The sequence below is a fragment of the Lemur catta genome, chromosome 7 (genome assembly GCF_020740605.2).
Source record: "Lemur catta isolate mLemCat1 chromosome 7, mLemCat1.pri, whole genome shotgun sequence".
Taxonomy (NCBI): Eukaryota; Metazoa; Chordata; class Mammalia; order Primates; family Lemuridae; genus Lemur; species Lemur catta.
Genome location: NC_059134.1, coordinates 95,139,969 through 95,153,027, shown reverse-complemented (window position 1 = coordinate 95,153,027; position 13,059 = coordinate 95,139,969). Strand labels below are relative to the sequence as shown.

The following is a 13,059-nucleotide window of genomic DNA, read 5'->3' as shown; positions in this document are numbered from 1 at the left end:
TAAGTGTTGGTAAGTTAATACCAATTTGATGGTGTGTACATGGTGCTTGTTTTTCCATTCTTGGGATACTTCACTTAGTAGACTGGGCTCCAGCTCCATCCAGGATAATACAAGAGATGCTAGATCACCATTGTTTTTTGTAACTGAGTAGAACTCCATGTTATACATATACCACATTTTCTTAATCCACTCATGTATTGGTGGGCACTTGGATTGTTTCCACATCTTTGCAATTGTGGATTGTGCTGCTATAAACATTTGAGTGCAGAAGGCATTTTACAGAATGTCTTTTGTTCCTTTGGGTAGATGCCCAGATGGGAAGGGGAGGAGGGGATGGGGATATTCACACCTAATGGGTGTGGTGTGCACCATCTGGGGAATGGACATGCTTGAAGCTCTGACTCAGGTGGGGCAAGGGCAATGGATGTAACCTGATCATTTGTACCCCCGTAATATGCTAAAATAAAAAAAATAATTTAAAAGAAGAGTAGTTGGATCAATGCCCAGAGCAGCAGGGAGGAGAGGGCTTGTGCTCCCACAAATATGGTTGTATTTGAGCTCCTACAGCAGGTCTATGAGAAAAAGCAAACAAAAATATAAGTAAATAAATTATATAGTAGATCAGAGAGTAATAAGAGCTCTCAAAAACTAAAGAGTTGGTGGGGAGAGGGCCTAAGGAAAGCCAAGATGGAGGTTACTGTTAATATTTTTAAAAGCACAGGCAGAATAGCATTCAGGGAAAAGGAGAGGAAAGAGTGAGTCATGAAGTATCTGGAAGGAAAAAGAAGGGAGAACTGCAAAGTCTGTAAGGGAGGGACAGTTTCTGTGCATAGGAGCCGAGTGTGACAGAAGCAGAGGGAGTGAGTGAGGGGCAGTTAGGAAGTCAGAGTGATACAAACACGTAGAGTCTTGCAGGTCACTGTGAAGACTTTGCTTTTCCCTCTACTGAAACAGAGAACCACTGCAAGATACTGAGCAAAGTCATAGTTTGACCTAACTTAGGATTTAACATTATCTCATTCCTGAATCATTTCATTCCTTAAGTTAGAAATCACTTCTATATTGTCTTCTTTCAGATATCCAGAGGTTTTTTTTTTTTGAAATCCCACTTTTTAAATAGGCAATGTGTTTCTGAGAATCTTTTTAATAATTACAGTAACTACAATATGCCCACTTAGTGTTAGCAAAATAGTTGGATTGCCTTAGAGCTAAAAACATAGGAATGAATTTCACCATGCCTAGGTAAAATCAACATAGAAAATAAAATGGAAAGCTAAAGCAATAACTGTCATTGGGAGAATTTTGCAAATTTCTGTTCATGTACTAGTTGGAATAAAAATGGTTGGGTATACGTTTTTTGGTATTTGTTTTTCCTCAGCTAAATATTGTTTTATTTTCTCCTACATTATTTCCCCTATATTATTTCCAGAATCCACAATGAGACGGTGGGAGGTCAAATAGTAAAAATAGATTTGAATTTAAGTGTTCTATGAATCAGGTGTGAATCTGTGTTGGTCACGACACTCTGGCCAAAATAATGTTTTATTTTGTAGTATGTCAAACCTTGGATTCACAGATTTATAAATTAATTAAGCCAATGATACCAGATCATCATTTCTCTAGCTAGTTCTCAGGGATAAAAAAAAAAAAAAACTACTTAACAATAAGAATCTCTACGTGAAGGGAAAAAGACATTAAGAAACTGTCCTTTCTGTGACAACAGACAGATGATGGAGAAGCTGGGGAAGGAAGCAGGAAAAGCTCCCCAGCATATCCAAGCCCTTGTTGCACACTTAGTCTGCTGCAGTGCACACACTTTGTTCAGATTATGTTTTAGATCCCAACCGTACTCCTTCATGGACTTCCCCATGTGAGATCACCAAAATCTTACCTGTACTCTGCCATATCTATTTTGAGAAAGAAAACGAATATCATATACTCTTCTATTTTTGGCCAAGCAAAATATTGTTTAGTATTTTGTCCACAAACTCAATTAATAGGCATTTTATTAGTGTTAATGTGCTAGGAAAAATTGAAATATTTTACTATAAATAAATTTATTACAGAAGCCACTTGGCAACCTGAGACTAACAAACTAACCTTACCTATGGGAATGACTTGTAAGATGTGTCTACATTTGAATGATCTCTTTATTAATAATTCTTCAAACAGAATTATTTTCACTTGGGTAAACAAAGTCAAGAAAACCTCAAATCACCAAATAAAGTGAAAAGTAATCCTCTTTTGAAATCTGCTTTTCCCTCTCTGGTGCCTCTGGCTTCTATTCCTCTGTAGGGGGGAAGTCAGCTCACTACAGCTACAGCTTTGGTACTGGTTTGCTAGTAACATGGTCTCTCAAGTGTTCTCTTTGTGCTTGAATAAAAGATACTTATTGCTAATGTCCTTGTGGAATCTGCTCTGTCTTCCTTTCCCACAGCTGATTGGCATGAGGTGTTTCCCTGACCCAAGAGGAACTTATCTGTTGGTACCACTGGGCCAATCATGTTTTATCTCTCAAGAAATTCACCGAGTGACTCAAATTCTGTAACAGTTGATAGTGGACCCACATTGAATGATGGAGTCATGTGATAGAGAAACACCTACAGTTGAGGTTCTGTGAACGATTGCTCTGGCCTCTGCCCTTCCTCAGTCTTGGTTGTGTCTTCCTCAGAGTCGCTGCTATCAGTGTCCTAAATATAAATTTCTTTTCATTTGACATAGTTTAGGCAAATTTCTGTCCGTAATCACTAAGATATGTTTTTCTTCCTTCGACAAAGTTTTTTCAAAGCATGAACTGATTGGCAAGCAAGCTGATAGGGTAATTTATCTTGTTATTCTTTTTTTGATCATTAGATTCTAAGTAAGAATAAAATTCAACTCTCTTTAATTTACATGTGAAGATACTGAGCTGTGAACTCAGAGTTGCTGAGTGATCTGAAGGTGAAAACATCATTTTCTGACACCACATTAATGGTTTTTTTAATAACATTGTTACCTCTTTCTGTATAAAGTATATCCCATAAAGTTTTTATCTAAGACCACTTTCACTTTTTTACTCCTAATTTTTATTTTTTTTTTTAAATTTAATATTTTATTTTCCAGAAGAAACTACCACCAATCTGTTCCATACTTTCCTCATGGCATTTTTCACCTCCTTATTCCTGAAAGTATAAATCAGAGGATTAAGCAAGGGAGTTAGGATGGTGTAAACTACTGCCACCATTTTGTCAGAGGAGAAAGTAGATGGAGGTCGTGAGTATACAAAGATGCACGGGACGAAGAACAAAACCACAACAGCAATGTGAGATCCACAGGTAGACAGAGCTTTCCACCGCCCTTCAGAATTATGAGTTCTCAGAGAGAGCAAGATGACACCGTAGGAGACAAGCAACAAGGAAAAGATTATGATGCAGAAAAACCCACTGTTGACAACCACCAAGAGGCCAAAGGTGTGAGTGTCAGTGCAGGCAAGCTCCAGTAATGGATACAAGTCACACATGAAGTGATCAATGACATTGGGACCACAGAAGGGCAAGTGGAAAGTAAAGAGAATTTGTATCATGGAATGTGAGAAGCCCCCTGTCCAGGCTACTCCCATCAGAATGACACAGAGCCTCCGGTTCATGATGGAAGAGTAATGCAAAGGCTTGCAAATGGCCACATAGCGATCATAGGCCATGGCTGTGAGGACAATCACCTCTGCCCCAGCAAAGAAGTGTTCAGCAAACAGCTGTATCATGCAGCCTTGAAAGGAGATGATTTTCCTCTCATAGAGGGAGTCCACAACCATCTTCGGAGTGATGACGGAGGAGAAGCATGCATCTAGGAAGGACAGAAAAGCCAAGAAGAAGTACATGGGGGACCCCAGTAGTGCAGGGTTGCTGAGGATGGTTACTACAATTAGCATGTTGCCCCCAATGGTGGCAATATAGACAAACAAAAATACAACAAACACTATTTTCTGAATATTTGGATTCTGCGAAAGCCCCAGGAGAATGAACTCAGTTACAAAGCTTTGGTTTTGCATGATTTCCAAGGGAAAGGTGACACCTCCAACAGTGATCAGCATGTAGAATCTGTAATTATGATAAAGAAAAATTTGAGACCAATTTATTGTATTATAGTCATCAACAAGTTGGTGTATCCATATATAAAATTATCTTGAGTACTTATGTTGTCATTGAGAACACAAAATTAAAAATTGTTGAAGGTACTAGTGAAAGGTCAGGCAGAATTGAGATAGAGATAAATTACTGAATGTTTTAAATAGGCCAAGTTTCAATATGGAGAAAGGAAAGTATCCACATGTGGTAGAGAAGAGAAATCGTTTTCATCTCAAGTGCCAGTTTTGATCATTTACTAGTGGCTTCCTGGAGTGAGTTATTGAGAAGCATTCTGAAGCCACCTCTGAGTTATGAGAAAATGAGGTTTGTAATTTGTTAGTGGTGCCTGCCATTGCCATGAAATGGGAGCAGAGGTGACCAGCATGACATCCTAACCTGGTGACTGTGTTATCTACAAGTAGTAGAAGAAATAGCATGCAGTTTAAAAGCCACTTGAAAATCATGGCTACTCCACAAATATGTCTTTAAAATTCTGAGCTGATTTGGACCTTTAAATAAATTAATTCATTCTTTATAAAAGAGAATGACATACAGAAAATGCCTAGCTCTACACTTAATGTATAACAAGTATGCAATAAATGTTGAGCTTTTTTTTTTAATCTGTCATTTTAAAAGGAGAATGGAAATTCATAAAAATAATAATGCCGATACCAGAGTGTTGTCATGGTGACTATGTGAAGTGAGGTGGGTCTCAGGACCCACTGCCTAGAACACAGTCTCGGATAGTCTTATTGTCCCTGTTTTATTGGTGGGAAACTCATGCTTAAAGAGGTTAAGTTCCAGCAAACAATAGATGCTTGATCTGGGGTTTGAACACAGAGCCTCTGGCTCCAATGCCCACTGGATCAACAGGGAAAGGAGTCGGATTTTTCTTTTTCAGCAAGAACTTCAGAGCATGGGTGACCTTTCTATAGGCACTTACAGATACAAATTGGCAGCCACCACATAGGCAAGGATGAGAAATAAAAAGCTGCACATAAGCCCAGACCCTTAAAGTTTTATTATTTGCCAATTATTTACAAAATGTGGACAGGTCTGATCAAGTATAACTATTAAGGATATACATGTTTCAAATTTATTTGACCTTATTGTGAAACAGAGATGTATGTTTATATTAATACCTCACCTGCTCATCTCCCGGGATTATAATGACAGTCAAATTTGAAAATGTGGCCGGGCACGGTGGCTCACGCCTGTAATCGTAGCACTCTGGGAGGCCGAGGCAGGAGGATAGCTCTAGGTCAGGAGTTCAAGACCAGCCTGAGCAAGAGCAAGACCTCATCTCTACTAAAAATAGAAGGAAATTAGCTGGACAACTAAAAATATGCAGAAAAAATTAGCCAGGCATGGCGGCCCATGCCTGTAATCCCAGCTACTCAGGAGGCTGAGGCAGTAGGATCACTTAAGCCCAGGAGTTTGAGGTTGCTGTGAGCTAGGCTGACGCCATGGCATAGGCAACAGAGAGAGACTCTGTCTCCAAAAAAAAAAAATGTGAAAATGTTACTTATGATAAAGTGCCCTTACCAATTGTAGTTACTGTTAACTCACTTACAAAGCCATCCTCCTTACCCACAGAAAGCTTTGGAATGAGTCATCCAGATAATTATCCAGCCATTAACTTCAATTTCCACAGGTAGACACAGCTTCACAGGATTACTGTATCCTCACCTGTACATATAACTGAAATGCATCTGCCAAATAGCTGATTCACCAAAAAATTCACCAAAAATTAGGTGAATAAAGAATAATGTGAGTTATCTAGAGATAAATAAGCTGATATTTATAAATGCCACTTAGACTTAACAGAAACCATTTAAAATGTTAATAAAACTAAATACCACATACACAATTGTGTATGTTCATATCCATCCTTGGGCTTACCTTAAAACAGTTATTTCCATTATGTTTCCAGGGTTATTAATACTGTTATCTGCACTATGAACCCCATATCCAGTTAAAAGCTATCACCGAGTAGACACGCCTGAGGCTCTGACTCAGGGGGATGGGCGGGACACGGACAATGTATATAACCTGAGCTTTTGTACCCCCATGAAGAGCTAAAATAAAAAAAATAAAAAAATTTAAAAAAAAGTTAAAACAGCCCTTTGAGGTCATTGGGTCAATGTATAACCATTTATTACAAAGCAAAAAATACTAATATATGACCCAGCAGTGCTCAGCTTAGCCTAGGATCAAAGCAGGAAACACAATGGAGCGAACTGAGTAAGAACATCAGCTCCAGACTCACGTAAACCTGGGTTCAAATCTGGGATATTCTACTGGGGTGGAACATGTTACTGAAATTCTTCAAATTCTTTTTTTTTCAAAGGCTCAGCTGCCACTTCTGTTAATGGGTATAAGAAGAATGTTTATTGATAGGGTTCTTGTGAGAATCACATAAGGTAACCCCCCAGAAACACTGATGTAGTAACAGGCACAGAAGATCGTGATGAGTGGGAGAACAAGCTCCCAGAGTCATTGACACAGAGAAGAAATGATAACATCTTCACTCCTAATTTCTACTTTACCATGACCAACATGATTTTTACTAATCCTGTTCTTAATGTACAGGTGTAAAATATTTTGTATTGTGGGTCTCAGTACTGAAGTGACATTTTTTAAATGTACAACATTTTTAAACGTCCTTCGTAATCCTTGATTAAATTATTGTGGCTCTCAGACCCACCAGCATCCACTCCTATTCAGATAGCTTCATTGCACAAAGAAAACCTAATTGGGTGGGTGGTGGGAAAAGAACAGAAGGCTGTACATTTATTGAATAATTAAGTAATTCTTAATCGCCACAGTTCCGTAATCTGGGCGTTCTAAGAGCAATACCATTTTGGAATTAAAATGTTCCTTAGATATAAACAAACCCACCCCTTCTTTTAGGCGAAACAAATTTCCAAAGTTAGTGTTAAAACTTTGACAATGGAGAGTATAGTGTCCTCACAGTTTGTGACCACAAGAGTTATGATTTTAAATCACTTAAAAGATAACTGCCCTAAATGCAATGTGTTGTCCCAGATTGAACCCTAGAACGGAAAAAGGACAGTAGTGGGCAAATTAGTGAAATGTGAATAAAATCTGATGTTTAGTTAAGAGTAATATATCAGTTTCATTTAATAGTCTTGACAAATATACCCATGGTAATGTAAGTTGATAAGAGTAAGGGAAATTGAGTAGTGTAAAGTTGCTATACTCGCTTAGCAACTTTTCTGTTAATCTAAAATTACTCCAAATGAAAAGTTAATTAAAAAGAAAAAATTGTTCAACTGGTGCTAGCAAAACTCAAGCAATCCCAGCTTCATGGTGTATTAGCCATGTGTCATTGAACAAATCACTGTGCCTCAGCCGCCTCTGCTATAAAACAGACAGTAACACTTGTTGAAGCTGCCTGACCCATGGGAGTCAAATAGGTAGTTATTATTAATGTGTTTTACAAAGTAGAAATCAAATATTGATATCGGCATTGTTTTTAAGCAGCATCTACCTACAGACACAAAGCAAGCTAGCAATTTGAATCTGTCTTAGGAATATATGTTTTTAATATCATGATATTTTTTAATTATAACCATTCTAAAATTGCAGAGAATCTGCTTCATTCATGCAATCTTTTTGTAAAACATATTAGTAAATAATTTCAGAATCATTAACATGTTTGTGTATTTTATACAAGTAACCCCAACTCTAAAACTTTATTCTGAAGGTGAAATGTGATGGGGAAGTTTTATAATGAAAGATGGTCATTTCTAAGAGTGAAAATTGAGAGGTATGTAAAATATTCAATGATAGGAAGAAGTTTACCTAAATCAGGCCATCACAAATTAATAATACATGGTGCAATAAGTAAAACACTAATAGTATGAGGACATACAAGGTGAAGCATCTTTATGAGTGAGAAAAACAGAAGAAAACTTGTAATAACTCTGCTAATTTGTACAGATATCTTAAATAGAATTTTATAATCTAGAAGAAAATATATAAAATTATCAAGAAATTTTATTTGCAGTGTATGTACTATATTATTAGGATATTTAAAATTAAACATCAAGCTACAAAGGCCACACCAATACCATATTTTTTATCATCTAAACAGTTCAGACAAAAGGAGGTAGAGTTTAGGGATAATTTAGTTTATAGATGAAACTAATATGCTAACATTATAGAGAATCTTACATTAAAATTATAAACTCTTGTATACTCTTCATAAATGGCCATACCATGCGACCAGCCCTCCCTGTCGTCTATGCACTCACCTTGATGTTAATATTAAATTCACATTATCCTCTACTAGCAGCTTATTCTGTCCATATTTCTCCTGGTCTTTCCTGACAGCCATGCCCTTAATATGCTGGGGCTGCACTTCAGATTGCTCAGGGCCCGTTCACAGCATCTCCTGGAGCTGTGACCTTGGGAAGTTGACCTCCTCATGCCCCACTATCCACATTGCCTACCATTTCCTTCCCATCAGGTTTTGCTGGAAAACTAATTCTAGCATCATTCATTCTGAAAATAATAGAATCTCTATTTCGAGGTTGAAATATACATAACATTCAGAATTATAAGAGGAATTAATAGTGTCATTAAAAGTGATGTTATGTAGTTATATATTTCAAGCAGTAAATTTTAGATGCATTTATATGTACGTATGTGTGCATATCAATCACATTTTCATACATTTTTCCAAATACTGTTATGATAAAGAAAACTAATAAATTAAAATCCTATTTGTAATTGCCCTCCCTATTAAGTTCCTTAAATCCACCATATTTTTAAGCCAGGATTATTATTCAGCAACAAAAGATTTATTCCTTGCCTGTCTAGCTAAGAATATTCCTTTCTCTAACAAACTGGATGGTCTCTTCAAATGTCAGAATTTCAGATCCTTTTCTCTTCCCTCTATATGCTCTGCTGATTTCCATAAATATTTCAACATTTATACTCTTACTATTTCTGGATTTTGAAAAAGATCAAAACAAACAAACAAAAAAAACCTTTCTCTGTTTCTCTTGGTGTTCCTTCTGATCAATGCCTTAACCGTCTTTTTTTCTGGTCTTAGTGATTTAGCTCATTTTAGAGGTAAGACAAAGCCAGGGCAAGTGGCACTAAAGAAATTTAAATTGTTCTGAACATTTCTGGGACAGGAACCTAGTTTTATTTGTAACATCAAATGTATTAGTAAAATAAACTAGATATAGTTAAAATCAGAAGACTTCATTCTGTGATGTGAGGCAGCTTTCTTACCCTTAATGTCCTTCCCTGTGCCATTTGTTAAGGTGTCACCGTGGAAATAGTAAGTGCTTTATTGTGTATCAATAGAAAAAATGCTTTATTCTGTATCAATAGAAAAAATGCTTTATTCTGTATCAGTAGAATAAATGCTTTATTTTTTATTAATAGAATAAATGTTATACAGCAGAAAATTCTGCTTTTTAATGTAAAATATAAGGAGGGGAGAGTATCAGGGATAAATAATAAATGGGAATATTTTAGAAGGAATTAATAAAATGCTATTAGAGAGCAAGGACACAAATATGCACTGGTTGCATTCTAAGTTATTTGGATTTAACCTGAATAATATGAAAGGCTGAAGATAAGTCTAATTTTATTAGACTTAAAGTAATTAGGTGTTCCTACAGCCTCTCCCAAAAAACAAACACCAATTTGCATTCTAACAGGGCTGTTTATTGGATACTTATTATGTGTCAAAAACTGTTCTATAGACTCCAAAAGTATTATTTTATTTGTTTCTACATCCTTTCACCTTGGTAATATTATTATTCTCATTAAGTATGCAGAGTCTGAGAGCCAGAAAGATTATGTAACTAGCCCAAGTGCGTATAAAACTTTATAGCGTGACCATGTTAACCACACTTTGAGGCACTACTCCACAATTTGAAATCCTCTCTAAAAATGCAAACATAGGAATTATAAATCTCACCATTTCTCAATCCCTTGAAAATTCTGGTGATGTTAATCTCCCATTCATTATGGAGAGAAGCCCATTTGGTGGCTGGAAGTTTGTTTCCAACACTTCCTTCTACCTCTAAGAGAGAGAGGAAGATCATCTCTGGCAGACAAGGTAGAGAATGTCCCCCACTGCTTATCAAGTTCTGTCTTTAACATAGTCTCAGGGAAAACAAATAAAGCAGCAAAAGTTTCCTCCACAGGTTTCTACTGGAATCTAAAGAAATTCCCCTGAGGTGTCATCAACCTATAGAATTGCTTCTCAGCTCCACCAGGGTTTGGAAATTTCCCATCAATATGATTTTCCAACACACAGTTTTACGTGGTTTGACTTGCTCAAATGTTCGCAAAACATATATGCCCCTGATCAATTAGAGGATTTTTATTCTTTTTTCTTTTTTCAACTTCTGGGTTTCTATTAGAAGATGCCTTGATTTTCCTTCATGGTCAGGAGTAGAATACTGTGTATACTGTGATGGAATCACAGAATTAGGGCAAACTCCTGTGCACGTACTAAATAAAAGAGCTGAGTTCTGGGATATGCCAGCATCAATCGATTAGGACAAAAGACACTGTTTTGGGACTAGGGTAGCAATGAGTGTATATTAAAGAATAACATTTTATGTATAAGAATGCAAAGATTCATAGATAATCAAAATGTTATTTTTTTCTCTCATAAACTGATCTTGAAGTTCCATGACCTTAAAACTAAAAGTACAATTTGTAAAGAATAAAGGAATTTTTCTCTTTTCATATTATTTGAAAAAAAAAATAGACCAGGTCTGTTTACTCTAAAAAAAAAAAACAAACAAACAAACATAGCATTGACAGGGAAGCCTGAGGGACAACATGAACTTAGCTCAGCATGTCCTTTCAGAAAGGGACGACACCAAACAATTTGTTCCTTTATACACTCTTTAAACATTTTGTGATACCCACTTATATGTTTATTCACACCTCACAGAAAATGCAAAACTGAAGTAATTTATCAGAAAAGTCATGACCCAGAAGCTCCATCACTTTAATTGTCGGTGGAATTAAGAAGTATAATTTTATTTTAATTGAAATTGTGTATGTGTTTTCTGACACAGAAGAATCATCTGATATGGACCACAGTCCTAGTCAGGGTGAAAATTTACAAATATCACTCAGCAACAGACTTGACCAATTCATTCTGGAACCCTGCTTCTCACTCCAAGCCACAGTTAGCATCTCCCACTTCATTCCATGCCCTGCTTTGCTTAATCCTTTATTACTTGTTTCTGTTAGAGGAACAGAGTGGAATAATATAAAAATAAGATTGTATAAATGGTGTAGGGTAGATAATAGAAGAAACATTATTTATGCACAGTTATGAAAAATAGGATAAATAATTTTTTAAGTTTAATTCAGAAAAGAAAAAGACAGAGACAGAGGGAGCCACAGCCAAGGAGAAGAAATGGTGGGTGAGGGATAACAATTTTCCTTTCCAGAATTTGTCCAATATTCTAATCTTTCTTGCTGATATAAAATTCTGTCTTCATCAGTTGATATTGCAACTGATACTGCAAGATTCAAAACTCCAAAGAATCATTAGAGGTTACTGTGAGTAACTATATGTCAATAAATTAGAAAACCTGGAATAAATGGATAAATTCCTAGACACATACAAACTACCAAGAGTGAACCAGAAAGAAGTTCAAAACCTGAATAAACCAATAAAAAGTAACCACATAGAAGCAATAAGAAGACTCCCAAAAATAATGTCTAGGACCTAATGGCTTCACTGCTGAATTCCCCAAGCATTCCAAGAAGAACTAATACCAATCCTACTTAAACTATTCCAAAATATTGAGGAGGAGGGGATCCTCCCAAACTCATTCTATAAGGCCTGTATCACCCTGATACCAAAACCAAAGACACAACAAAAAAAGAAAACTATAGGCCAATATTACTGATGAATATAGAAGCAAAAATCCTCAACAAAATACTAGCAAACCGAATTCAATGACACATTAAAAATATGATCAAGTGGGATTCATCCCAGGTATGAAACGATGTTTTAACATATACAAATCAATGCGATACACCATATAAACAGAATGAAGGAGAAAAACCATACTATCATTAGAATCAATGTTGAAAAACCAGTAAAATTCAGCATAAAAACTTTCAAAAACTGGGTATAGAAGAAATTACCTCCACATGATAAATGGTATCTATGACAGACCCACAGCTAGTACCAGACTGTATGTGGAAAAACTGAAAGCCTTTTCTCTAAGATCTGAAACATGGATGCCCACCTTCACCACTGTTATTCAACATAGTACTGGAAGATCTAGCTAGAGCAACCAATCTAGAGAAAGAAATGAACAGCATCCAAAAGGAAAAGGAAGAAGTCAAATTATGCTTGTTTGCAGATGATATGATCTTATATCTAGAGAAACCTAAAGACTTCACCCGAAGACTATTAGAACTGATAAACAAATTCAGTAAAATTGTAGGATACAAAATCAACATACAAAAAGCAGTAGCATTTCTAATGCCAATAGCAAACAATCTGAAAAGGAAAACAAGAATGTAATCCCATTTACAAATGCTACAAATAAAACAAAATACCTAGGAATAAACTGATCCAAAGAAGTGAAAGAATTCTATAATGAAAACTATAAAACATTGAGGAAAGAACTTGAAGAAGACACAGAAAGAATGGAAAGATAGTCCATGCTCATGGATTGAAAGAATCAATAGTGTAAAAATGGCCATACCACCCAAAGCAATCTACAGATTCAGTACAATCCCCATCAAAATACCAGTGACATTCTTTACAGACACAGAAAAAAAAAATCCTAAAACTTATATGCAACTTCAAAAGACCCAGAATAGATGAACCCATTGTGAGCAAAAAGAACAAAACTGGAGGATCACCTTACCTGACTTGAATTATACTACAGAGCTTTAGTAAACAAAATGGCATGGTACTGGC

At 36.1% G+C, this 13,059-nt stretch overlaps 1 protein-coding gene across 1 annotated transcript; it reads right to left on the bottom strand.

Annotated features, from left to right (window-relative positions):
• Positions 1–3,091: 3,091 nt before the first annotated feature.
• On the bottom strand, positions 3,092–4,027 carry LOC123641786 (olfactory receptor 4C15). The gene has a single exon (XM_045556724.1). The coding sequence runs from the start codon at positions 4,025–4,027 to the stop codon at positions 3,092–3,094; it is 936 nt and encodes a 311-aa protein (XP_045412680.1).
• Between the last annotated feature and the right edge of the window lie 9,032 nt (positions 4,028–13,059).

What these genes read in the sequence shown, in the direction of transcription:
- LOC123641786 (XM_045556724.1), bottom strand. Translation starts at nt 4,027, where the DNA reads ATGCAAAACCAAAGCTTTGTAACTGAGTTCATTCTCCTGGGGCTTTCG.